The sequence below is a fragment of the Salarias fasciatus genome, chromosome 16 (assembly GCF_902148845.1).
Source record: "Salarias fasciatus chromosome 16, fSalaFa1.1, whole genome shotgun sequence".
Lineage (NCBI taxonomy): Eukaryota > Metazoa > Chordata > Actinopteri > Blenniiformes > Blenniidae > Salarias > Salarias fasciatus.
In genome coordinates this window covers 24,060,846-24,086,850 of record NC_043760.1, presented here as the reverse complement: position 1 = coordinate 24,086,850, position 26,005 = coordinate 24,060,846, and the positions used below count along the sequence as shown (strand labels likewise).

General features: G+C 41.1%; 3 protein-coding genes across 7 annotated transcripts in view; all 3 read left to right on the top strand.

Annotated features, from left to right (window-relative positions):
- LOC115402819 (dedicator of cytokinesis protein 9) overlaps positions 1–3,224 on the top strand; it is a 66,434-nt gene extending 63,210 nt beyond the window's left edge. For 3 of the 5 annotated variants that reach the window (XM_030111389.1, XM_030111391.1, XM_030111388.1), the window contains exons 50-53: positions 412–602; positions 707–807; positions 893–1,031; positions 2,156–3,223. In XM_030111389.1, the coding sequence (XP_029967249.1) occupies positions 412–602; positions 707–807; positions 893–1,031; positions 2,156–2,281 (557 nt within the window). In that variant the 3' untranslated portion in view covers positions 2,282–3,223. Of the gene's footprint in view, positions 1–411; positions 603–706; positions 808–892; positions 1,032–2,155 lie in introns of all 5 variants that reach the window. The other 2 variants (XM_030111390.1, XM_030111387.1) reach the window with 1 other exon arrangement.
- Positions 3,225–4,153: 929 nt separating this feature from the next.
- On the top strand, positions 4,154–12,042 carry slc15a1a (solute carrier family 15 member 1a). Its single transcript, XM_030111406.1, has 21 exons — positions 4,154–4,175; positions 4,399–4,540; positions 4,708–4,827; positions 4,917–5,016; positions 5,728–5,818; positions 5,931–6,014; positions 6,105–6,187; positions 6,286–6,372; positions 6,459–6,548; positions 6,639–6,683; positions 6,773–6,805; positions 6,897–6,985; positions 7,942–8,023; positions 8,123–8,242; positions 8,392–8,535; positions 8,626–8,672; positions 8,902–9,009; positions 9,101–9,215; positions 11,167–11,304; positions 11,452–11,559; positions 11,689–12,042. The coding sequence occupies exons 1-21, from the start codon at positions 4,169–4,171 to the stop codon at positions 11,923–11,925; spliced, it is 2,070 nt and encodes a 689-aa protein (XP_029967266.1). The 5' UTR covers positions 4,154–4,168; the 3' UTR covers positions 11,926–12,042.
- Positions 12,043–13,487: 1,445 nt separating this feature from the next.
- stk24a (serine/threonine kinase 24a (STE20 homolog, yeast)) lies at positions 13,488–22,981 on the top strand. Its single transcript, XM_030111407.1, has 11 exons — positions 13,488–13,984; positions 17,211–17,441; positions 18,673–18,729; positions 18,859–18,967; positions 19,465–19,622; positions 20,569–20,754; positions 20,867–21,012; positions 21,096–21,225; positions 21,320–21,391; positions 21,543–21,679; positions 21,990–22,981. The coding sequence occupies exons 1-11, from the start codon at positions 13,943–13,945 to the stop codon at positions 22,021–22,023; spliced, it is 1,302 nt and encodes a 433-aa protein (XP_029967267.1). The 5' UTR covers positions 13,488–13,942; the 3' UTR covers positions 22,024–22,981.
- Positions 22,982–26,005: the final 3,024 nt, after the last annotated feature.

Genomic DNA, 26,005 nt, shown 5'->3' with positions numbered 1-26,005 from the left:
TGTAGATTCTTCTCCATCAGCTGTTCTTAAATAGTTCAGAAAGAGATCAGTTTTCCAGTCTTCTCCAGGCTTTCACTTAGCTCCAGTTTTCTGATCACTGGGATATGAGAGATCAAGCCTCATGTGAGTCAGAGGCTGTTAAATCAATTGTTTACCTGCACTCAGCAGAAACTGCGCAAAATGGAAGATCCAGATTAAATCTTGAGGTTGTCAGCTGTTTGTCGCCATCCTTTCCTGATCCCTAATCACTGCTGTATTGTTTTATGGCGCAAAAGATCCAAAAGGGCATGTGCCCCTTCTTATCTTTATTATGTGGGAGCCTCCATAGACGTATGAGCAGCTAACGAGCTGTAAAAGTGAAGAACGCACATGTCGCTCGCCCCTCTAACTGCTGTCTCCTCCCGACCGTAGCGACGCACTGTTTCCCCTACGTGAAGAAGCGTATCCCCGTGATGTATCAGCACCACACCGACCTGAGCCCCATCGAGGTGGCCATCGACGAGATGAGCAAGAAGGTGGCGGAGATCAAGCAGCTCTGCTCCTCCAGCGAGGTGGACATGATCCGCCTGCAGCTCAAACTGCAAGGCAGCATCAGCGTCCAGGTGGCTGATTCAGACAGTCCACACACACACACACACACACACACATATACACACACTCGCCTTATAGTGTTAATATTAAAGGAAAATGTGGCATCTTCCCCCAGGTAAATGCAGGACCTCTTGCGTATGCCAGAGCGTTTCTGGATGATGCCAGTGCCAAGAAGTATCCAGATAATAAGGTCAAACAGCTGAAAGAGGTCTTCAGGTGAGACTGGAAATGTGTCTGTGCAAGGTTGATGAGATTGCACCATTTGATGTTATTTCCACTTCAACACTGTTTTTGCCTGCAGGCATTTTGTGGAGGCGTGCGGTCACGGATTAGGCATCAACGAGCGCCTGATCAAGGAGGACCAGCAGGAATACCACGATGAGATGAAGGCCAACTATCGAGACCTGGCCAGAGAGCTCTCCATCATCATGCACGAGCAGGTGAACGCCGTGCCGGACCGGCTCCTATCCCTCTAGTATCACTGCAATGACTGCTATCAGCGTCTCTAACGCTGCAGCTCTCAAACGGGCTGCAGACCGCCAAGCAAACTGACCTCCTGTCTCTATCCCGATATGTGTGATAAAAATATGATTCACTCTTTTGTAACTTAATTTTCTGTTTCTCCTTTGTGCTGACATGAGCAGATCTGATGGTAATTCAAAGAGCATTAGTGTTGCAGTAAAGGCAGTGGTGTTACTTGTTGGTCCAGCCAGGTAAATGATAATAAGAATACAGCTGATTGTCAGATTCTGTAGTATGTAACTGACATTTAAAAAAAAAAAAATCAAAACAACAAATAAACTATGAATTCAAATCTGAAAAATTAAGCTACTAAAAGAGAGAGTTCCTAAAAACCAGAATGCTGAATAATCAGAACATGTGCAAATCTTTATATCAGTGCAATAAATGAAAAATTACTTGTCACATGTAAAAACTCATTGCTGTTGCTAATAATACTCTGGATTTTTGGTTACAGGCTAATTTTATTAAAGGAATCTGTTTATTCTGTTTTTTAGTAGTTTTACATAAACTAAACCAGAAAACTGTAGCAGTATTACAAAATAATTAGTGTGTTATCTGAAAACATTGAGAACAACTTTCTGAGAATAAGTGCTCTCAGACTCACATCCTCCTTTATTCAGCTGGTTAGACCAACAATCTCTTTTTGACTTACTTCTTTTGGCTTGCTGGCTTTTTTTTTTTTTTTTTTGCATGGGTATAACGCATATGTATGCATGTATGTCTACTTTTGTTTGCTTATGATCAGTACAATGTGCGTTGGATTGTGAGTGCTGTAACACATAGTAATATTGGTGCATGCATACGTGCACACATTTGTCTGAACACTGATGTAATGTGCGATGTTGTCTTCTGTTTTTGTTTCATATATGTTTAGAAAATGTGCTTAGAAGCTTATTTTGTCAAAAATTTGTTGCAACAAATAAAAAAAAAATTGTTTTATAAGATGTAACAACAAGAACCTAAAGACAATTCTGAGCTCTGTTGAAGCCACTGCGACGTTTGGATTTTCGAGACTGTCTCATTCGTCTCCTCTTCCTTCCAGATCAGTCCGGTGGAAGACGGCATGAAGAGCATCCTTCCTGACTCTCTCCACATCTTCAACGCCATTAGCGGCACGCCGACCAGTGCCACCATCCAGGGCATCCCCAGCTCGTCCTCTGTGGTGTGAAGCAGAGCAGCCGGGATTCCCCCAGCCAGTGAAGCCATTTTTTTTCAAGCTATATCACCAAGAGAAACCAAAGGAAACAGGGAATATCACTTTCTTTTTTTGCTGTCTTGGACCCTCAGTCAAAGGTTTTGGACTTTTTTTATGATTCACAGCAGACATTTTGGCCTGTGCGGGTTGAATTTTATGGATCAGCAACGAGACTTGAAAAGCGCGGAGGGCGACCGCGCTGCAGAGGCCACGGGACTTTGTTCCCGCTTCGTGGACAGAAGTCACGTTTGATGATGCCCCGTCTTCACCCGTTTCTACCTGAAGAGGCTGAGCAGTGTTTTTCCTGTTGGGATTTTTAATTATGCATGTCATTCCCCACTTTATGTTCATTTTGATAATGTTTCACATTGTGTACAGTATTCCACTTTTATAAGCCACTGTGTTGATGTCTGGATGAACAGTATATGCTGCGTACATCGATACTCGTCTCCCTGTACATGAAGTTATATTTCTAAAACAATGCAATTTTGCAAAAGGGCCACCTATGACTTATACTCAACCTTAAATCACTTCAATGTCTTATAACGGGAGAGTTGTTTTGTTTTATGCTTTTTTTTTTTTAAATATTTAAAGCCATTGCACACAAAGATATATTCCAAGTTGTTTAATAATGTATATATCAAAAAAAAAAAAGGAGTGTGTGCAATATTTGCAGTAAGTATCTTGCTGTTTGGGGCTCATACACTGTAAAGATTATGTTCACCTTCTTGCCAAAGCGATGAGGTGTGGAAACAAACACTACGCCTACTGTGGAAGAAATATGAAGCTTTTACCATTTTGTGTTCAATGAAATGTTCAAGAATTCTTTTTTTAAAAAAAATGTCTTATATTTAGGCAGCAATGTGTTTTTTTTTATATTTTATTTAACAAAAAAAGTCACTGTTCTGCTGTAAACAGATGTTACCTAATGCTTATCTTTTAAATAAAATATACTCATTTTTCTGCACTTTTACTCGTGCGTCTTTGTTGCGCTCTTTGTCGTCCGCCGCTGTCACATTTGCATCACTTAAGAACACGCAGGACTCCCTATCTCCTGCGCCTCCCACCATAAAACCAACGCAGTCAGCAGACTGACAGACAGATCAAGGACTAATACAAGCAGCGTTGTTTCTTCTTTCCACTCCCACTTCCACCGGTGAACACAGACACATCAGCTGCTCCAACCTCGGGGGAATATCAAACTCCAGCAGGGAGAAACACGCCGGGCCACAATGGCAGGTGAGAGTGGAAATAACTTTATTTATTCTGTGTGTTTGTATGTTTTAACTAATCCCAGTGAAATCCGTCAGTGCTGTCACTGGAGGGCTTTGTGGTTTCATGTTACAAACTGATGCACTGACAGGAAAAGATATGAAAAAATACAACACAGAGATGTCTTATAAGGTGTTTTTTTAGGGTATATGTAAGACTGCTTTTATTTGAATTAGTGTCATCTTGCATGCAGATAACGAGGATCTGAAAAAGGCGAAGAAAAGCAGAGGAAAGGTGAAGTACAGATGTTTTGTTTTGTTTTGTTTCAGTATAACTCCATATTTCAAATAACTGAATCGGACATATTTACATGCAGTACCACTTCACGCTCCTCTGCAGACAGATGCATTTGTCCTTATTTTCCTGAATTTATTTAGTAGTGTTGAATTTAAAAAATGATCTTTAGATGTCAGAACATGTGATCACTGACATGAAGGAAAATATTTACATCAAGACTTTCTTATTTATTTATTTATTTATTTATTTTTGACATTTCCACTCTATCAGAGCAAAGAAGTTTGTGGCTACCCTCTCAGCATCTTCTTCATCATTGTGAATGAGTTCTGCGAGCGGTTCTCCTACTATGGCATGCGAGGTGAGAAATATCGTTTTGCGAAACCTCTTCTTCAATCCCAATGAATATTTCCATGAATCGAAGAGATTTTGGCCTATAGGCTGGTTTCTCTTATCTTAATTAAGCACTCATTTTTATCAAATGTTAAACAAGCAGTTATTAATCGTGCATAACGGGGGCAAACAGTTCCAGGTTGTAAAAGACGATGGAAAATGAACGAGCGTCTCTCCCTGCCTGTCCACAGCCGTACTGGTGCTGTACTTTAAGTACTTCCTGCGCTGGGATGATGACTTGGCTACCTCCATCTATCACACATTTGTGGCTCTTTGCTACTTGACCCCGATCCTCGGGGCGATTGTGGCCGACTCCTGGCTGGGAAAGTTTAAGTGAGTCGCTTCATTCAAAGAATGATGTCTTACCAAAATATAAATGCCACTCATGAATATTTTATCATATTTGAGTCAGAATTTTACAGCTGTGATCCTTGGGACTTGTTTATTTTCTCTGTAAAGCGCAGGGATCTTCCTTCACTCTTTTCATCTTCCTCTCTCAGGACCATCATCTACTTGTCCATCGTGTACGCAGTCGGTCAGGTCGCCATGGCTGTGAGCGCCATCCACGATATCACCGACGCAGACAGAGACGGGACGCCGGACAACATGACCTTTCACGTGTACATCTTGTTTCGTTCTGTCTTCAAAAAGTCCAAGATGTGGTCACAGTGTCACAGTGCTCACTCTTACATCTCCTCCTGGTGTTCAGGGCCATGTCCATGACCGGCCTCTTTCTCATCGCTCTGGGGACCGGTGGCATCAAGCCCTGCGTATCTGCCTTTGGCGGAGACCAGTTCAGTGATCACCAGGTTAGAAAACCACCTTTAAACCCAGCTTTGACTGCGTCCTGTGATCCAGGACATGACCTTTGGTATTTGGCCGAGACGCTGAACATGCAGCTGCAGCATTCACACTTTTTGCTCCTTTATTGCAGGTGATCCCTCTGATCTTTGTCACCCTGTTTTTCTATCCATTGCCTATCAATTACCAGAGTATGTCTGATTGCAATCAGACCAATCTTCACTGTTGTTATCGTGGTCACAGTGACAGTGATGTCTGTAATAAACTGCTTGTTGTTTAATATTTTCAAAATCTAAACATTCAACTGCAACTTCAAGAGCAGCTTTTTCAAACCCAACAAATTATTTTACTGTTCAGTAGAAGTTTAAAATCAGGAAAAATTATTATTTCCAATGAGAATTAGAAACAATATAATGCATCAGGCCTTTATGGTTTCTTTATAATCTGATTGTTGCTTGTAGACTATAAAATTTTCATGGCGGATTTGGGAAATTGCCCATTGATTTTATTCCTGTTACGTAATGATGAGTGTTGGCGTTCACCTTCACTATATTAAGTTTGCAAAAAGGCGTGAAAAACAAAAATATGGTGCTCTTAACAGAGCGGGTTGTTTTCGCCAACTTCAGACACAATATTAATGATTGATGATCATTTTAACAGCGGTAAGTTTCTGCATGGTACAGCATAGACTGTATTTACGTTCTGATCTTCCTGTGCAGGAAAGACAGAGGAGCACCTTCTTCTCTGTGTTCTACCTCTGCATCAACGGTGGAAGTCTTCTGTCTACCATCATCACCCCACTCCTCAGAGGTAAATATAAAACTTCATGAAGGATGCTTACTCGAACATGTGACAAACACTGAAAAAAAACATTGAGTAAATGGAATTTGCAGTTGTTTAACTATAATTTGTATGTTTGCAGCTCAGGATTGTGGAATCTACACCCAGCAGAAGTGCTATGCTCTGGCCTTCGGCGTGCCTGCTGCACTGATGGTGGTTTCACTCGGTATGTTTGAGCGATCTGTTGAGTTATTCCACACATCAAGCTGAAATACTTTATAAGTGGATGACTTCTCTCTGGTGTTCCCCTTGACAGTGGTGTTTATTGTTGGGAGTGGTATGTACTACAAGGCTAAGCCCCAAGGAAACATCATGCTGGACGTGTGTAAATGCATCGGGGTAAGCCAGCCTCTTCTGAACACGCCAGTTAATGCTTGGTGCAAACAGTGACTGCAGCTGTTTCTAAAAACAGATTTCTTCCTCACTGTGTCTCTCAGTTTTCCATTAAAAACCGCTACAGGCACCGAGGCAAACAGTTCCCAAAGAGGGCGCACTGGCTGGACTGGGCAGAGGAGAAATATGATGTGAGCTTTGACTTTTTATTTCTTTAATTTAAGATATTTCCTCAGTTGAATAACACCTGATGAATCTGTGTCTGCCCCTGCTGTAGAAACTTCTTATTGCTCAAATCAAGATGGTGCTGAAGGTCTTGTTCTTATACATCCCTCTGCCGATGTTCTGGACGCTGTTCGACCAGAAGGTATCGTTAAGTGTGTTTTCCCCTTAAAATTCTCCATTAGCCTACTTGTTGTTTGTGTTCACTGAGATGAGATTCGCTCGTCCAATAAAGGGCTCAAGATGGACTCTGCAAGCCACCAATATGGATGGAAATTTTGTAAGTGGCACTTAGAAACCCAGTTATGATCCGTCCTGGAACAGAGGGAAGCTGTTTGTTCATCATGTGACTTTTCGTCATGTCTGCAGGGTCTGCTGATTATCCAGCCTGATCAGATGCAAGTACGTTCTCACAGTTCTTATTTGTCAGTCAACACTCATGAATTGTGCTTTATTTGAAACATGTTTACAGATGCATCTGTGTTTTTGACAGACTGTCAACCCAATCCTGATCCTGACTCTGGTTCCTATCATGGACAGTGTGATTTATCCTCTTATCAGGAAGTGCGGCCTGAACTTTACGTAAGTGTGAAAGTCTTCAGGTGTGACCTTTATCCGTTAATTCTTCATTGTGTTGATAAATCACTTGACAGGGTTATCGACAAACATCCAGTTAATGTCTCCTCACTCATCGTCTATAGAGGAATTTTACAAAAATGTGTATTTCTTGTTTTTTACAGTGTAATGGGGACGTAGCTATAATCAATTTAATAAAAGAATAACATTTATTTGCCCAAAACAATGAAGATAATTCAGTTGTAAACTTGATCCTGGTCCTTTCCTACAATCCATAATAAATCCAGATCTACCTCTACCTTCTCAAAATAGCTTAAAATGCACCATGACTATCAGTGTTTTATTTAGTTTTTTGACAAGTAAAAGCATTAATCTGGTGTGTTCATACAGTGTTCGGAGGTGGGAAACTTATTCAGTTATTTTCCCTGTGGGAAAAGCAAACTGGAAGGCAATCAAAGGCAGAAGGGAGCAAATATTACATCACTTGATTTTTCCATCCATCGTTCTCTTTCATGATTTAATTCATTTCTAGCCACAATAAACAGCAAATAAAAATGTGAGTCAAGTCTCTAAATTATGCTGACTTTACAAGCACCATTCATCTGTGTGTTTCCTAATGCGGATGACGTTTGTCGCTACATGTTGTCATGTGAAAGCTCCACACTTAGAACGGGAGTTTCCAGCAGCATGATGATCACACTATAGAGAATAACTGGACACAAGATTAAAATGGAAATGTTACTGTGTAATAATCATTCAGTGACAACTTTGAGAGGAGGGATTCCTCCCCTCCACTGAGAAAACCCTGGTTTAGTGAAATCTCAACACTTTTACCTTATCAAAGTTCTGCTGAAGAAATGCTCCAGACATGTGTATTCCTGTACAATCTAAACTGAATCAATTATATGCAGAAAAATGCTTTCACAAAGACTTGATAAAAATGCTGTTTCTTTGACCAACAGCCCTCTGAAGAGGATGACGGTGGGCATGTTACTGGCCGCTTCAGCTTTCGTCAGCGCCGCCTTGGTGCAGGTTGAAATTGATGTAAGTGTTGTCCTCTCTTTATGTTCTGTACAGTACAGAGCTGCTAAAATCACTGAAATGTTCACACAGTTGTAACAACTCTATTTTGCTCACTTTCAGAAAACATTACCTGTATTCCCATCGTCCTCTCAAAGTCAGCTTAAACTGCTCAACATGGGCAACAATCCAGTCACGCTTAGTTTGCCGAATAATGATCTGCTCAATCTTGCTGCGGCTCAAGTAAGTAATCTTATGAAAATCACCAAACTTGAGATCCTAAAACTACGTGGAAAAAGCATGCAGTCCAAAATACCACTATGTGATTCAAGTTTATAGCACAAATGTTTCTTTTATGTTGTTTTAATAATTATTATTGATATTATTTGCAGGCCAGTGATGAATATTTCACATTTGAGACTGAGGAAGTCACAGTTTCAGTCGCCAGTTCTGCTCTGACCACAACTATTCTGTTGACCAAAGGAGAGCGACAAACACTTCTTATTCCTGCAGTGATCAACAGCGAGTGGCTGCTGGTAAGTTGGACGAAAAATGTTGAGGAGATGAAGAGAAAAAAAACACTTTTAATGCTTGAATTAAACAACAACCACTTTCTTTACCTCCAGACGACGGATTTGACAGCCAAACCAGAGCAGGGAAACAATGCCATCCGGTAGGTTTCTTGACAAATATTGAAATTTTTGCAAAACAATTCCTTCATCGCCATTCAATATTGAATAATTGGCTTTTTTTAGGGTTTTGTTCTCATCTTTATGAAGTGAAAATACAAAAAAAATTGATATTTGCAGTTGTTGAAAATGAATTGAATCCATTCAGTTTTGCACAATTTATATAACACGTCTGACTGTAATGTTTTTTTACATAATTTGTAACTATTTCAGATTCATAAATGGACTGAGCACCGAAGTGAGGGTGTCTTCTTCTCTGGTTGACTTTGGCATAATTAAACCATCTGGTTATTCCAACTACTCCCTAGTAGAAAATGGAAAGTAAGTGAGGACATTGTGTGCATTTTGACTCTTAAAAGTATAAAAATGTGTTTAAAAAGAACAATCTCTTTGGTTTTTGCTTCGATTTTAGGATTACGTTCAACTTGAGCAGTGGTGGACGGTCATGCGACTACAGCAGGGAATTCGGATATGGAAGCTCATTTACATTCTTCATACCAAACAATTTAGTCATTGGACCAACAACTGTAAGTTTCGCACAAATCAGTGAAACACATGTAAAGAGAAGCTACACAATCATATGTGCTGTTTCGATCTGTATATGTGACCTCAGCCAGAGTAACTTGACTCAAAACATTGTCTAATGATAAAATCCTGCTTTGCAACATTTTTGATGTTATGTAACGGGAGCAGGACCTGTTTGTCGAACCGTCCCTCAGCCTGTCTTGGATTTCTTCCACTAGTGAGGCCAGGCTCTGCCCTGTTCAAAGGTGCACACAGTCACATGGGGCCACCTGCTGGTGTTTTCATTAACGCTGTCACCGCTCAGAGACCGGGGCCTTGCAAGGTTGAGTTTGCAGGTTCTTCCCATGCAAATGAGCTTTCTGTGGATATTCCAGTTTCTTCCCTCAGTCTAGAAACATGCTTAAGGTTAATTGGTTTGGCTGTATCTACCTGTGAGGGAACGTGCGTGTGGCTGTCTGTCTCTCCATGTTGACCCCATGATGAACTGTATGTTGCCTTCGACCACAATCAACCGCAATCAGCTGAGATTTGTTCAAACTTGAATTATTTATAGAAGTTATTAAAACCAATGCAAAACCAATGAGATCATGCAAACTCTACCAAATTCATCGGGAGTACTTTCACTTTAAAGGAATACTCCACCCAAAAAACGATTTGGCCTCATTTTCTACTCACCCTCATGCTGAGAAACACTCTGGAGCACTTTTTTGACGATTCAAATGCAGTTGGAGATGTTTGGGGATTTTCGTGGTCAACAAACAGGGACCGACAGAGCCCGACAGAAAAAATGGTCCATAAAATCCACAAAACGTTCCCATTTTCCTTCATACTGCTCGTCCGCTGTAATCCAAGTGTCCTGAGCGCGTAACGTCCATAATGAATTCTTAACGAGGTCATTTAGTACATTTTAAGAGCCCAAACAGGGCGCTCTCATACAGCTCCATTGCATGTCTGCGCGCGCACCCTGAACTACGGAAGCCGCGGCAGACCAAGCAACACGCTTGTGCCCTTTCAGCAGGACACCGAATTCAAAGCTTTAAAACAGTAGCCAATCACTTTTGTGATTGTCCACAGCTCGGTCACTCACAGCAGAATATAAACAGCGGAACTTCTTCTTCTACGCTTGCAATTTAGAAAAGTAGTCGCTGAAAGCGCGCAAGCGTCTGGCTTGGTCTGCCGCGGCTTCCGTAGTTCAGGGTGAGCGCGCAGACATGCAATGGAGCTGTATGAGAGCGCCCTGTTTGGGCTCTTAAAATGTACTAAATGACCTCGTTAAGAATTCATTATGGACGTTACGCGCTCAGGACACTTGGATTACAGCGGACGAGCAGTATGAAGGAAAATGGGAACGTTTTGTGGATTTTATGGACCATTTTTTCTGTCGGGCTCTGTCGGTCCCTGTTTGTTGACAACGAAAATCCCCAAACATCTCCAACTGCATTTGAAACGTCAAAAAAGTGCTCCAGAGTGTTTCTCAGCATGAGGGTGAGTAGAAAATGAGGCCAAATCGTTTTTTGGGTGGAGTATTCCTTTAAGATGAACGAGTGAACCACTGCACCATTTCTCACCCCAAAAAAGGGTTGGGGACCACTCCTTCAGTATGTCTTTTATATCATGTATTTCTATGCCTTTATTGCCCCGAAAATGCAATACCACTCACATCATCATTAATTCATTAATTCATTTATGAATTTTGGTCTGGAAAGAACAGGGGTTGTTATCAGCTGGAGTGAGTCATAGGAGTGTTGTGCTGACCAGGTGTTAAATATTTCATTTTGAAATGGTCTGTCATTATTTCTTATTCACATGAGAAATAGAAATAGTTACAGTGTGACATTAATGTATATATGAATGTATAATATGTTATTTTATTGATCTGGTTAGAGCGCCTTCTTTTGAACCCTGTAGATGAAAAAAATGAACTTTTATTCTTTATCCTGTGATTATTTTCAGTGCCAGGAGTCTATTACTGTGATTGAAGACATAAAACCCAACTCAGTGCACATGGCGCTTCAGATCCCGCAGTACTTCCTCATAACTGCTGGCGAAGTGATGTTTTCCGTGACTGGCTTGGAGTTCTCTTACTCACAGGTAAAAAAGAATTCCAGGGGAACAGAATTCTGTAAATTATTTACAATATTTAACTCACATAATCAACCCTACAAGAAAGTGAATTATATAATAATACTGTATGAAGTTTTGTTTATCACAGATGTTTTTTTTTTATGTTTCTTCAAGGCACCAAGTAACATGAAAGCAGTGCTGCAGGCGGGCTGGCTGTTGACTGTGGCCGTCGGCAACTTTATTGTCCTAATTGTGGCTGAACTCGCCAAGCTTCCCATGCAGGTAAGAATAAATAAATTAAGGGGAGAAAAGGTGAATGTGGTTGCTGTATGTGTCTCTGTTGCATATTCCAATCATGGTGGTATAATTCAAACACATTAACACCTGATGTCTCTCCTCTTCTCTTTAAAGTGGGCAGAGTACGTCCTCTTCGCCTCTCTCTTGGTGGCAGTGTGCATCATCTTCTCCATCATGGCGTATTTCTACACCTACATTGACCCGAGAGAGATTGAAGCTCAGTTCAAGAAGTCGACGGATGACGACAGTGATGATGAGAGCAGGCAATACAAAAAAGGACTTGAAATGGCCAGCAAAAATTATAAATCTGATTATGGTGATCACAAAGATGGAAGAGAAACCAAAATGTAAATAGTCTAAAGTTTTTCATCAACTCCAAATAGTGTAGTCTAGTGTGTGTGTGTGTGTGTGTGTGTGTGTGTGTGTGTGAGACTCTCATAAGTTAATTATCTTATCCAAGGATCGCCGAGCCCTTTAACATTTTTTTTTAAAGAAATGACTAATGCTACAAAATGTAAAATACATTTTTTGTAAAGACACCATTGTTTGTAATTGCTGCTCTGTATTTATGTCTAAGTTATGTTCAATTAATAAATCAAATTAATTCTTTCTGTGTGTTTCACATTCACTATTCTTATCCAGAGAGTGATTGTGTCAAAAAAATCTCTGTGTAGTGGAAAAGGAAAAATTCTGAACTATTACACATATGGTGCAAATAGTTCAATAAATAAATATTACATCGATGATGACTGGGTAGCAGCATGAATGTATTTGTCATTCTTAAACATTGAAGATGGTTGAAGTAATTACCTAGCTGCCAATAATTATTTCTATTATAGATTTATCTGATTATCCATCTCCTACACACACACACACACACACACACACACACACACACACACACACACACACAAAATTTGGGATCGTTAATCAACTTCAAGTGCATGTTTTTGTACTGTTGGAGGAAACCCACACATGCGTGGTGAGGACATGCAAACTCCACACGGAAAGACCACCTAATATGTAATTATTCTGATACAATATGTTTAATACCCAGAAATGCTCATTGAACAACCAATTGCCATTAAAAGTGCCTTAAAATTATAATAATAAAACATCTTATAAACATATATGTGGCAAAGTTCATTGCCTATTAAATGCATATTTTTAATTCCTGCATTTTGTCATCATTAACATATTCTGTTAAATAGTATTTTTGATACTCTGGACATCCCACTGATGTTGACACACATAAAATAGATACACACAGGCATACACAGTGTTGTTGTTGATTTAAGATACATTACACTGACAAAAAAATATCATTGTAAGCTTTACTTGACATCATTTTTTTTCCTGTATGTCAGTCTCATCACAATTTGTACACACCATTATACAGTATTTTAATGGTCCGACTCCCATGGGGACGGGGCACACCAAAGATTGGAGAGGGGTGAAGCACTTTTGATCTTTTTATTTTAAGGGGTATAATGGTTATTTATATCTTAGGTGTAGATGAGTCTGCCTTTATGTCATTTATGGAAGAAAAAAAATACTGTTATTTGTGTTATAAGGAGCCCCTAAGTGAGCAAGAGTGAAATTTGGGCCCATCAAGAAAAAGTTTGTGAATCACTGCTCTGTACCACTGTCTCAGGTTCGGGGTCAGAGGTCACTGGAGTCAGTCCCAGCTGACTGTACTGCTCAGACAGGTCACAGGTCCATCACAGAACAAACACAGAGACACAGATTGATGCATACGATCACATCCACACCTATTTAAGGTCATCCTTTAACCTCTCGCGAATGTTTTTTGGACCGGGTTTATGAATGACAACATGTGCGCGCGCTCCGCTCTCCCCCTCTCTGATTGGTCCCCCGGAAAATGGAAATGACATTAACCAAGATGGCGCCGGACGGCAGAGAAAAGTGATGAGAGTGTAGAACAAAACAAGCGATAAAACTCCTCGGCGCGGTGCATTTATCGACACCCCGCAACTGTTCCAGGCCGGAGCGCTGCCGCTTCACCGGGAAACTGTCAAGTGCGGCCATAGGGACCGCGTCGGGCGGCTGAGGTTGACTTACTGAGCTAACTGTTTGCTAACTAGCCGCTAAAGTGGCAGGCGTCGCTACCGTTAGCTAACGTTAACTGCGGAAGGCGAGTGAGGGGAAGAAGGCAGCTCGAAGGAGACGCCGACAAGACAAGCTCAACACTTTTTCGCCGCAAATAAGCGACTTTTTTGCCTTGCTACGACCGCTACCTGTACAGGGTTTGCAGTAGGATCGTCTGCATCGGAGGTTTAACAAGAAAGTAACGAGTTGGAAAGCAGAAAAAGACGATAAAGGCGTCATTTTCTGCTCATCTGACGCCATGGCTCACTCCCCTATTCAGGGTGGACTACCGGGCATTCAGGTAAGTAAAATACATTTCTATGCTAGATCTGGGTGTATATACTTGACTTCTTGTTTGTTTCGTGATTCTTTGTAGCTATGTGTTGAGAATAACTGTATATAACTTTATCTGTTGACATACTGCACGCCAGGAAAACTTTTTTCTTCTCACTGTAATCTTTCCTTTGCTCTGGTAGCTGCACCTGTGTCAGAGTTCAGTGATCTGACTTTCTCTGAAGAAAAATAAAAGTATAACTCAAGTAATATATGAAATAATAACTCCTTCAGTGTTTTCAGACCTTATTTGACAGTTTATTGTCACAGCTAGCTTCACATCTTTTGCACACATGTACATTGTCTTTATCCGGCTCAAACTTGCTCTTTCTTTATAAAAACTGCACTGACTGCATTTCTTCAAAGTTTTGTAAGTTGACTAACTTTGCACAACCAACATTTCACTTGGTTTGGCGTTGAGAGCGTGACGTGGGGCGTGAAATTGGTTTTCCTCAAATGAAAAAAAGTGTTTGACCTGAAGTAATAGTCTGATTGCACTCTGTTTTCAAGCTGGTGATAAATGTTTGTCACATGTAATTCATTTATCTTAGCTGATTGATTTTGGACTTAAGCAAACAGCGTTACCTAACAATAAAAAGTTATAGAAATAAGTTATTACTTGTTCAATGACAAAAAAATACAGTTTTTAATGCAGATTAAGTGCTGATTCTGATCAGTTTGAAACTGTGTGTCTGTGGGAGGGGGGGGGGGGGGGGGGGTGTTATTGTTTCTCTCATATCTTAATACCATCAAGATAACAGCTGTGAGTTACCTCAGCGTTGACACTGCTATCGGTTCCAGCAAACTTTAGCTGCATTTTGATGTTGCAGTGCATTTGTCAAACCTCTATGACATTTCTGAAAGACTTTTTTTTTCTCTCTCTCTTGAGTGCAACTCAGCCTTTGGGGGCTTTCAGTGGTACATAATGTATACTACCTTTAAAGGAACTGTTGAATGTCTTTGGGGATAACAGGAGGGGCCTCCCTTCTGTAGGTTACCATGCATTGCAGCTTGTGGTCGGTCGGATAGCTGTCAGTGAGCATCGACCCTGAGGGTGTGGTGTATGTGGATGACACTGAACTACACAGTTGTGTCGTACAGATGGGAGAGCATCAAACACATGCTTTTAGAGCGAGGTTCAGGCAGCTTTAGTTGTCCTATTAAACCTGCTGACTGTGGGTATAACAAGTACATTCCCATCATGAGTAGTCTGTAGTCAGAGTGCTCTTGTTGTTTTTCCTGTTGTTTTTACAAAGGTCGGCCTCAACATTTTAATTTTCACCTGGATGACTGACCACACCAGTGTTATGATAATATTCTGGATGTGTTGTTTCTGCACTGCTTTGTTCTGCGCTGCTCTGCCGTTTTGTCTTTGCTCTGAAGTCCCTTTGCAATCAAATTCAGCAGCCCCTCTTTGCCTTTTTTTTTTTTTAAAGTGCAGCTGCTCATCTCCCCTTTCATATAAGGTTGACCACCGTGCATTAGCACTTTTACAGGAAACTATTCTCTAGGGGGGGCTGTAAAGCAATAAACTGTGTGAACCAATAAATCTTCATCCTATAGCGGGTCCACCTTGAGAATTAGGCATCAGGATTATTTGCTTCAAATCTTGAATAAAACTTCTGCAAAACATAACCTATTGATGAACATTAATTTCATACTGTCCATATTTAATTAAAATGTCTTGCAATTTTTTTTTATTATTATTATTACTTTAGTCTGTGAAATTATGATACTGCAATTGTTATTCTAGCAGTTTGGATTAATGGTTGCTGTGCATGAAGGAAAAATTGAACTCGCCATCTTGAAGACCATTAATGGTCCTGGTGTTCCAGAGGGAAATAAGCCATTTAGCTCATTCAATAATTTAGGGTGTAGTCCTTCAGATTCTGTTGAGCCTTTATGGTGGGGGTCATTAAGTTCCAGTCAGGTCTGTGGGATCTCATCTCATGTTAGAAGTGTTACTCAAAGCCACAGGTTTGACCTGAACATGTTAAAAAGAAAAAAGCTCAGCACATGAAGGTCAGTGTCTTACTGTCTTTCTTTCAACAGTAAAACTATTTGAGAGTTATTGATGTTTTCAACGCTACACACAGTATATAGAGTGTATTACTTTACTTTTTGATCCGCATAGTTTTTGTTTAATTTTCTGGCCGATCTACTAGATGAGTATAACGGCCAAACATGGTGTGTTATCAGATCACTTGGCTTTACTAAACCCAGTTTTTCTAGTTTAGCATAGCCTACATGATCGTTTTCTCTTCATTTAAATAAAGTGTTTTGTGAATTTAGCAGTGTAAACTTTGTAACTACTGCTATTTGTTTATACAGTGTTGCAGAAGTAATTTCAAAGGTTTTTGCTTTCAAGAGTGGAGTTATTGGTGAAGTTTTGTAATACACAGCCTTTAATCACTATGTGTTAATTTGAGTAAAGGAAACTTCTTGAGTTTTATTCAATAAGAATTATTTCTTTTGAAGAAGCTTTTCATATATATATTGAGAACAACAGACATTTCTAAAAACAAACGTAAATTGGAGTAGTAGTATTACATCTGTTTGTTTTATTTTTTTGCTTTTATACTGGTTGTCAGTCGCTTCAGCATGTTGCAGCAGTCACTGCCTCAGTGAGGCAGCAGACTTGAAATCTCAGAGTTTCTCCATCGTCCTATGAACCCCTCTCACTGCTCGAATTCAGACAACCGTTTCACTGAGTCGTCCTCTATATGGGAGTGAAGAGAATTTTACAGGCACCGTCAAACAAGGAGACCGTTGGAGAGAGGGTGTTGGTTTTATGGTCAAAATGAGAAGGGAAGGTCCAGTAAAATGGGTTGTCTGGCAGAGGGTTTTATTGCTGTTTGTTGTTTGGGATCTCCATGGAGACAGATATTTATATTAAAAATCCTCACAGTAGAAAGCCTTTGTACACCTTTTATAGAGTTGTGGAAAACTTGTTAATGTTTTAATGACTACTTAAAGCACCACACACCTCTGATTTTTCATAACTCTTTCAATACACAGAATGCTGTGATAAAATCGTAAGGAATAATGATGGCTCACTGTTTTTATTATCAGGAATACGTGATATTTCAAATACACCTTGTTATCTAAAGTCCTTTTTGTTTTATGCGTTTCATTTCAATTAAAAATATTACTGCCTTTAGCCTTAACTTTTTCCTGTTTTGTCTTTTTCTTAGAATCTCAGAGCTGATCCTGAAGAACTTTTCACAAAGCTGGAGAGGATAGGAAAAGGTTCTTTCGGTGAAGTCTACAAAGGCATCGACAATCAGAACCAGAAAGTTGTTGCCATTAAGATTATTGATCTGGAGGAAGCCGAGGATGAAATAGAAGATATTCAGCAGGAGATCACGGTTCTCAGCCAGTGTGACAGCCCTTTTATCACCAAATATTTTGGATCCTATCTCAAGGTAAGCTTTGGCATCTCATTGAATCATCCTGTTGGAGAACACAGTTGACATGATGGGTACATCAGCAGTCTGTCTTTGCACGCAAGTGTAGACAATATAGGTCACTAAATAATGCAAATGTGCAATGTAGCAGCCATTGTCTGTGTTGTATAGCACAGGCTGGTGTGACTAGACATATGGTGGCATGGTTGACCACATTGTAGGCTCTGTACAGTGTGCTTTGTTTATATTTGGGCCAAATTCATGTTTTTGTTTTCTGATTGCAAGAACATGTACTAAAAATGCCTTATTGTGAAGGTCAGGTCTGTCATGCCAGATCAGTAGATGGATACAGAGCTCTTGAGCTGCTGCTTTGCTCACGTAGTGGTATCTCTCCGCCTTCAGTGCTGAGATCGATTATTCTGATCCATCAGTTCAGCTGCCTGGCCTTCAGAAAGGCTGCAGGCCTGTACGAGGGGACTTTTACCAAATAGGGTGCTCAAAATAGAACAAGAAAATTGCAAAAACCTTAATGAAGACAGCTGTCGTTTTGTCAGTGAACAATGCCCTTCAGGAGGGCGCAGAGGGAGTTGAACAAGCGGGTATAAAGGGAGACACGTCAGCCAAAGATACGGTAAAAAGGGCAGGCGTATGCTGGAGTTCTAATAACAGCAGAGTGTCTCTGATCACAGTTTGTTTTGCTGATTTATCCTCTCAACATGACAGTCATCAAGCGTTGAACACAGCTCTGGTTCCTGAAACCATTTACAACAAAAAAATACTCTGGATTCACAACACAGTCCAGTTTCAAACAGATGTGATGCACAAGTTTGTTTGTTTTAAAGTGGTGTTTTCCTTTTTACAGTCAAAGATGGGATGTGTAGTAATTCTATTGGATGCAGGGAAAATCTGAATGTGTGAAGACTTAAGCTACTTTAAGGAGAAAATACACAGGTTGTTGTGACTGTCCAGCCAACGTAGTTTGATAATGTAAAAAATATGAAGTGACAGTTGTGATGATGTGTTTGGGACAGAGTGAGTGACTACAGCAGGTTGTTAAATTTGATTGGTAAAACTTTTTGGAAAAAATTAATTAAACCTTCTGCTCATAGCTGAGCCAGAATACGCGAGAACATCTTAAAAATACTTGTAGCTCATCTGCAGTGCCCGTAAAACAACAGATGGTTACTAGCACAGTACTGTCTTTTGTTGTTTTCTTAATGTGATTTAACTAAAGTGATCTTCCTTTCAGGGCACAAAGTTATGGATTATCATGGAGTACTTGGGTGGAGGATCAGCTCTTGATCTAGTAAGTCGATTTAAAAAAAAAAAAAAATCAGGTTTTTGATGTTCATACCTTACCTGATCATAGTAACAGTTTTGTAATGTGGTCATAAAATTCTACAAACAGTTTAAGCCTTTAAATTCTTTCTCCTAGTTGGAAGCTGGTCCTCTGGATGAAACACAGATCGCTACTATCCTGAGAGAAATCCTGAAAGGGCTTGAGTATCTGCACTCTGAGAAGAAAATACACAGAGATATCAAAGGTAATTCAGACACGTACCATTACCTCATTGTTTTCCCCAACAAGTTGTGTCGTCTGGACAACGTGTTTCTCATCATCTGGGGGGGAAAGATTCCAGTGAGGCTTTGATGTGATTTGCATCATCAGTATTTACCTGGAAGGTTTTTAGAAGTAAATAAAATCCACAACTTTAACTGTCCTTTGTTCTCTAAGTTGAGGGTGTAATCAGGTCATGAACAGGTTTGTTTGTCTGCATTTTCCAAACCAGCCGAACTCCTGTCAAATGATAAGTGTGAGGCAACTGATTTGACTTTATTTTAGCTGCTTTTCCAGTGTGGGTTCTTTGTATTGCATCATTGAGAGACTTTTAGAAACACAGTCATTTACGTGCAGCCTTTCGACCTCAGCAGTGCAGCGATAGCCAGTTCGATCAATAAAATGCTCAATGATCCTGGAAGCATAAAGATTATAAGAATTATGTTTTATGACGCCATTTAAATTCTTCCTTGCTGCTTGCAGCTGCCAACGTGTTGCTATCAGAGCAAGGCGATGTGAAGCTGGCAGACTTTGGAGTGGCAGGCCAGTTGACAGACACGCAGATAAAACGGAACACGTTTGTTGGAACGCCATTCTGGATGGCACCTGAAGTCATTAAACAGTCTGCCTACGACTCAAAGGTCAGTATCCCCTTCATTCTGTTATGTCATACATACGCTTCATGTGGAGCTGTAATTTCTGACAAGCTGTTGTGAAAGATTTGTTTAATGTGTTCAAGAGCAATTCCGAGCTGATGGCCAATATGTTTGAACTGCGATGCTTTAAATACGGAGTGACTTTTTCCAAGTGCTGTGCAACTGTCTCGTTCTAAAGACATTAATTTTGCAGAGTGTAAATAACATTGAATGCATCACAAAGCAGAACTTTTTCAGCTGGGCCGTGTGTTAGAACCTGCGGTGGCCTTCAAAGTTTGTGAATCTGTTGGAAAAGGTTTCGTTGGTCAGAAAAATCCAATTATTGCAGGTGACTATATGGCCACAAAAACAGTTTTTAAAGAATCAATTAATCCTCGCACGCTCGCCTTTAAACTGTCTTTGTGGAAATGTGTTTCCCAGGAATAAGTCTCCAGGTTGAAGTGTGTGTCGTCACACCTCTGCCAACCCTTCAGTAACCGTGTATTTCTGACTGCAGACATTAAGCAGTCACAGTAAAGCGAATAACGAACATTCTCTTTTGAGTGTGGACACAACTGCCTTATATTTAAAAAAGAAACTGTTAAACAGTTTGTGTGTTAGTGTGGTTTGACCATTTTGTCTTGTATTTCATTGCACGGGTGATAAGTGTGCCTTGGTCGATTAGAAGATGGCTCAAAAGCATATTTTTGGAGTAACCGCGTTGTGAGTCAGTGTGGCCTGTCACCACAGCCCCCATGTCGGTCTTCTGTTTGCTGAGCTTCCTCAAATACACCCAGCTGCTTTTTACTCGGCTGGTTTAAATGTCACTTCACACAACGCATGTTGAAGTGGCTTTTTTTTTTCTTTTTTTTTTTCCCTACAGAAGTGTGCAACAGTCTGCTGTTTCACTGAAAAGGTGTTTTTTTTTTTGTTCCCCGTCTTTGTTTTATAGGCGGACATCTGGTCATTAGGAATAACAGCGATAGAACTGGCGAAAGGGGAGCCGCCGCACTCTGAGCTCCATCCTATGAAGGTCCTATTTCTCATCCCAAAGAACAATCCGCCAACACTGGAAGGAAACTACAGTAAACCACTAAAAGAATTTGTTGAAGCCTGTTTAAATAAGGAGCCTAGCTTTGTAAGTTTATATAACATCTACTTTTGTCTCACTTCCGTTGCATTATGCATGAGAAAGAAAACATCGAAGTAATTATTCACGGTTGAATTTTGTTCTTTGTGGGTTTTTTTAGAGGCCAACCGCCAAAGAGTTGTTAAAACACAAGTATATTGTGAGGCATGCCAAAAAGACGACCTACCTGACGGAGCTGATCGACCGATACAAGAGGTGGAAATCCGAGCAGTCCCGGGACGAGTCCAGCTCGGACGAATCCGACGAGTGAGTCGCCCACGTCGCCGCCGGTTCAGTGGCGGAGGGGGAGGAGTTCACTGACGATGTCTCTATTTCCTGTCTGCCTGCAGGGAGCTAGAGAGGCAGGGGCCTGGAGGTGACGAAGCGACAAACGACGACTGGATCTGGACCATCAAGAAAAAGGATCTGAAGAAGATTCAGAACGGAGCGGCTCAGCCTGCCGAGTTAGAAAGGACGCCGGTGAGGCGCCGCACCAACCCATGAGCTCATGTTGACCCTAAGCTGCTCAGCGCTCACGTTTTACCTGAACATGTTTTTGCACATGTTTTTGCAGGAGGTGCAGGAGAGTCCAAGGAGGCCTTTGTCACAGAGCTTATCAACAATCTTCTCTCCGCTGTTTTCTGAGGTAATGGCAACAACCAAGTGATCCCTCTTTAAAACGCTCCAGCTGTCGTCAGGCAAAACAGCTGTGTGCTGTGCAAACACAAACTCTCTCCAGGCTGCAGCAAATGAACGCTGAACCACACTGCGCTGTCTAAACTAGTCCATCTTTACAGCTGAAAGAGAAAGGTGGGGCAAGTAATGGCAAACCAGAGACGGCAGAGGCGCTGCAGGAGGCCATTTTCCAAGCAGAGGAAACTCACCCGGGAATCTGCGACTCCTTGGTGGCTGAGCTCGTGCAGAGACTCCAGAGGTGTGTGCCCTCTTGTCCTATTAATAGCTCCTCTGTTGGAACAAACTCACAAATTTGCATTTTCTAAATGTACTAAGTGATTAATCTGCATGTTAACTGGCATAAGGCAGGATAAGCTCAATTAATTTTAATGGTCACAACATCAGGCTACCAGTGTGTGGTTGTGCCAATATTTCTATGAGCCTGATTATGTTCTGTTTGTAGTTAATTGGTATTTAATGACCATATCTGTCAGTTATCTCTGGATCAGATGTTTTGTCTCGTCTTGACTGAAGTCCTGTAAGGAATCCCCCTCTCTCCCGTCTGCCAGGTTTTCTGTCCCACACGCAGCTGCCTCTCAGTGAGAAGAGCTCGGTCCGGCTCTGCTCCACTTCCCCGCCCTGATAGTAGCAGTCAGACCGCTTCCTCTGACCTCCACAGCCGGGATGAAGTCTCCCAGGAAGGTCTCCACCGCTCACTTGCCTGAAGCGAATCCCGGCCTAGTTAACGTGTGTTCATATGCTAGCGCAGCGCCAGAGGGTCCTATTCAGGACAGACAGTCACCTGCTGTAAGATGTCAATACCTCCTCCTCCTCCTCCTCCTCCTCCAGCGTTTTATTTGAAGCGTCAGCAGTGATCTTTGTGGAATGACTCTTTGAGTTTTTGGTTTTGGTGAGGTGTGTCTTTTTTCCACAAAGGTTTACATCCAGCGTTCGTTTGGAGTAAAGACTTTGCTTGATTGATTGATTGATTGATTGATTGATTGCGTGCATGCGTGGCTGTGCTGTGCGAGCTGTCCGGTGGAGAGTGGCGTGCGAGTATTGTTTTAAAAACTCAGGTATCCTGCTTTAAGTGGATTGGGTCCTCTGGGAGACGGATGGAGCGCTACAGGGTGGCTGTACAGACTTGTAAATAAGCTGATTTTTACAGAGTAATGAAAAAACAACAAAAAAAAAAAAACAAAAAAACAACAATGGCTCGTTTGGAACCGCTGTGTACAAATGGCCAAAATGCAATTTGTAGATAATGACAGTGAGGAAAATATTTTGCGAGACAAAAGTGGCCACATACGAGATTGCCTTGCCTTTGTACTTGTTCTTTTGTATATCAGTTTTTGATTTCTCTCTCCAGCTGGTCTCGTGTCGTTTGAGACTCTTCTCGAATCTCTTCAGCTCTTTTGGGCTCCCGCCCTCATCGCCGTGGCTGTAACTCTGACGGAGAATGTAGAAACTGGCTGGATCGCTGAAGCCCCACCAGCTTTAGACACTGGACGCTCCGTCTCCGGCTTGCTGCGTTTGCTGTACTCCGCTTCATCGCCCCCCCCCCCCCCCCCCCCCCCCCCCTTTTTTTTTTCTTCTTAATTGATGCATTTGGTTGATGAGAGAAGAAGTGAGTTTTCATCCATTCATTCCATGAACAGTGCTGCGGTCTGGTCTCTAAATCAGCAGACTCGGTTCGTCTTCCTGGGAGCTGCGGCGGTACGGTCTCCTCACGTACCCACAGCTTTAATTGCACTTCAAGTATAAATGCCTTGGACTATAAACAAAGTAGCCATAAAACAGTAGCATGAGACTTACAGTGTTTTTGCAGGTATGCATCATCCTATCTGGGACTTTCTGGGTCCACCTGCAGTCTCTCGGCTCGCCTCCGGAGCTGGCTGTGCAGTGTGATATTCGCTTGGCTGTCCCCTCCCGTCTGGATCAGTGGGAGGTTCGGTAGTGGTACGTTCAGACACACTCCTCACACCGCAGAGGACTCCGCTCTCAGATGTACATATTAGCATAAAGCCTAGAGGTGTCTGGAGACAAGCGGCACTACTACTACTACTACTTCTACTACTACTTCCGACTGTAGTTTTAAAGGAATGTGCATGATAGTATTAACAGTATCCAGCCTACCGGTTGGCCTGGGCAGTGTGTGTTGTAGCACGCCGCTACAGGAAGGAGAGAATGTGGAGTCCTGAACAGAGTCGAATCAGCCTTATAGTATTTGTGATGAATGGGATGGATAGTATCAGCTTTAAAAAAAAAAGAAAAAAGTTAAATTACTGTTTTTGTTTACATTTTCTCTTCTTTTCCCGTCTTTTCTCTTTCTGGTATTAAAATAATGCAGATGCAGCAAAACTTTAAAAGACAACTCCAGAGCGATCAAAGTGTTTTCTTTCATCTAAGGTGCACATTAACAAATGGTCCCGTGTTCTTGAACAACTGTCATTCATGCATTTTAGAGGCGTTTTCTGAGATGGATTTTTCTTTTTTCTTTTTCTTTTTTTTTTTTTGTGAAACTAATATATAATTTAAAGTGCCCACTTTATTAGGAACACCTGTATAATGTAATCCCTCTGTTATGATAAATCATCTTCTGCAACATTTAAATTTGCATCCATGTGGAAACAAAATAAAACCATGAAGCGCATGTCGGTAAAAGTTTCAAAAGTCTGGTGGAAAATGCTGTGAACTGCTTGGAGTCTCCAGGTTTTCCTGTTAAAGAGGCAACTTCACAGACTCAGATATCCTCATTCTGTCTTCATGCTCTTCTGTCACCAGTATTTAGTTAATCCTGCTTCCAACTGTGTTTGAACAGTTTCTATCTGACTGCTCAGCACTCTGGTCCCAGTCAGTGGTTTTCCTGTGTGAAGTTTGCACGTTCTCCCTACGTGCGTTTGGTCTTTCTCGTCTTCCAGATATATCCAACTTGACATATCTCTTAGCTACATTAGGAGCTGCTGAGATCCACAGTGGAGTGTTTTTAGGTAGTGGAAGAAGGAGAAAAGCCACAGCGAGAACATGCAAACTTCCAAATATGGGTTTACTAAATCAGAATAACTTAGAAATATTCACACCAGTTCAGTTATTTGATCTTGGAGGACCTATTTTGAGGATATCTGAAGTGTGCTTCGTCAACAGTTTAAAACATGAAATGGCAATCTTTCCATCTGGATTCAGAGCTGATTTAGTGAACCTGGCATGTCGTTCATCGAAGCGGTACAAAAGTCTGGGAGCAAAAGTGACAATTTGGCAGTCGACTTGCCTCTCGGCGGCTCAGCCGGGAGCAGGAATGTCTCCAAGTCTGGTCTGCTCGTGCAGAAACAATCCAGCGTTGGATCATAATCTGTGACCAAAATATTCCAGCTCCATATTCCCTGCCGGACTATAAACCTCTGTAACATCCCGCAGCGTTACTCCCGTTACTTTTCCCTGAGCCGGTTTTAGCTGTTCATGGAGCGATCCGGCGGCTGACTGGGCCGTTATTCCCGAGAAGAGAGGCGTGCAGAAATCATTGTTGTGGATTTTGACAGAACGCCGTGTAACTGTTCGTCCCCGCCTGCTGCTGTCAGAACAGCTCAGCGAGCGAGCAGAAAGTGACGCTGAACTGAAAGTAGTGAAACGTTCAGCACGTCGAAGTGTTTTCTGTTTCTCCTGCTCTCCCCTCAAAAATGACTCAACTCTTCAATCGCAGATGTGAAATGTGCCATCTGAACCCTCCACCACAAACAAATGCTAAACAATTTGCACCTTCTTCATGTCTTTGTGTTGCACTTTGCAAGTTCTTTTGTTTTATTTTTTTAAATGGTACTTAAGGATCCTTTATGTTGCAGTTTTTCCCCCCCTTTTGTGTGTGTTCTGGCAATAAAGCAGTGTGATTGACACGAGTCATTTCTTAGCACAGGTAGGCATATAATAAACTATTTTTATAACCCCCAAAGAGCAGTATTATGTAATAGAGAGAGTACATTTTGATTCCGTGACGTGCTCGAGTTTCAGTTAACACTGGATAGCAATCATTTGAAATGTACTTTTTGATTTTGTGTGACTTTGCTGAAAGTTTAGAGTCCAGTATTCATGTTTGCTAATTCAAGACCGTGCTGTTGGATTTGCTGGAAGTTGTCAAATGATTAAATAATAATAAAATTGAAAAAGAGTCCGGATTTGAGCTGTTTGGATGTTTGTTTTCCCTTCAACAGCTTCTTGAAGCACAGTGTGGACATACAGCAGCGGTATCGTTCTGCTTGTGGTTAAAGTTTTATTTTGATTACTGATGTTAGTTTAGACTTTTTGGAAATGGTGAAATGTAAAGGAAGCGATCTGATATTAGATATTATTCACCTTGAGTGTCAAACATTCACAACAGAAGTGAAATATTCAAATGCGAGTTTGTTGAAGCACTTGAATACATCAAGAAGACGTTCTATGAAAACAAATCACTTTGTTAGACAATTAGACATACCTTATTAAATGTAAATCAAAATGGTTTAGTTCTGATTTAAATATTCAATACTGTGAAACAGAAGTTCATTTACTTTAAAATTATTTTTATTCTGGTAATTAACCAAGAGCTAAAGTAGAT

Coding starts and splice junctions, on each gene's coding strand:
- slc15a1a (XM_030111406.1), top strand. Junction 5,017..5,727: donor ACCAGTTCAGTGATCACCAG/GTTAGAAAACCA, acceptor CTTCCTGTGCAG/GAAAGACAGAGGAGCACCTT. Junction 8,243..8,391: donor TCAATCTTGCTGCGGCTCAA/GTAAGTAATCTT, acceptor TATTATTTGCAG/GCCAGTGATGAATATTTCAC.
- stk24a (XM_030111407.1), top strand. CDS start 13,943: ATGGCTCACTCCCCTATTCAGGGTGGACTACCGGGCATTCAG. Junction 13,985..17,210: donor GTGGACTACCGGGCATTCAG/GTAAGTAAAATA, acceptor TCTTTTTCTTAG/AATCTCAGAGCTGATCCTGA. Junction 21,392..21,542: donor TCTCTCCGCTGTTTTCTGAG/GTAATGGCAACA, acceptor CCATCTTTACAG/CTGAAAGAGAAAGGTGGGGC.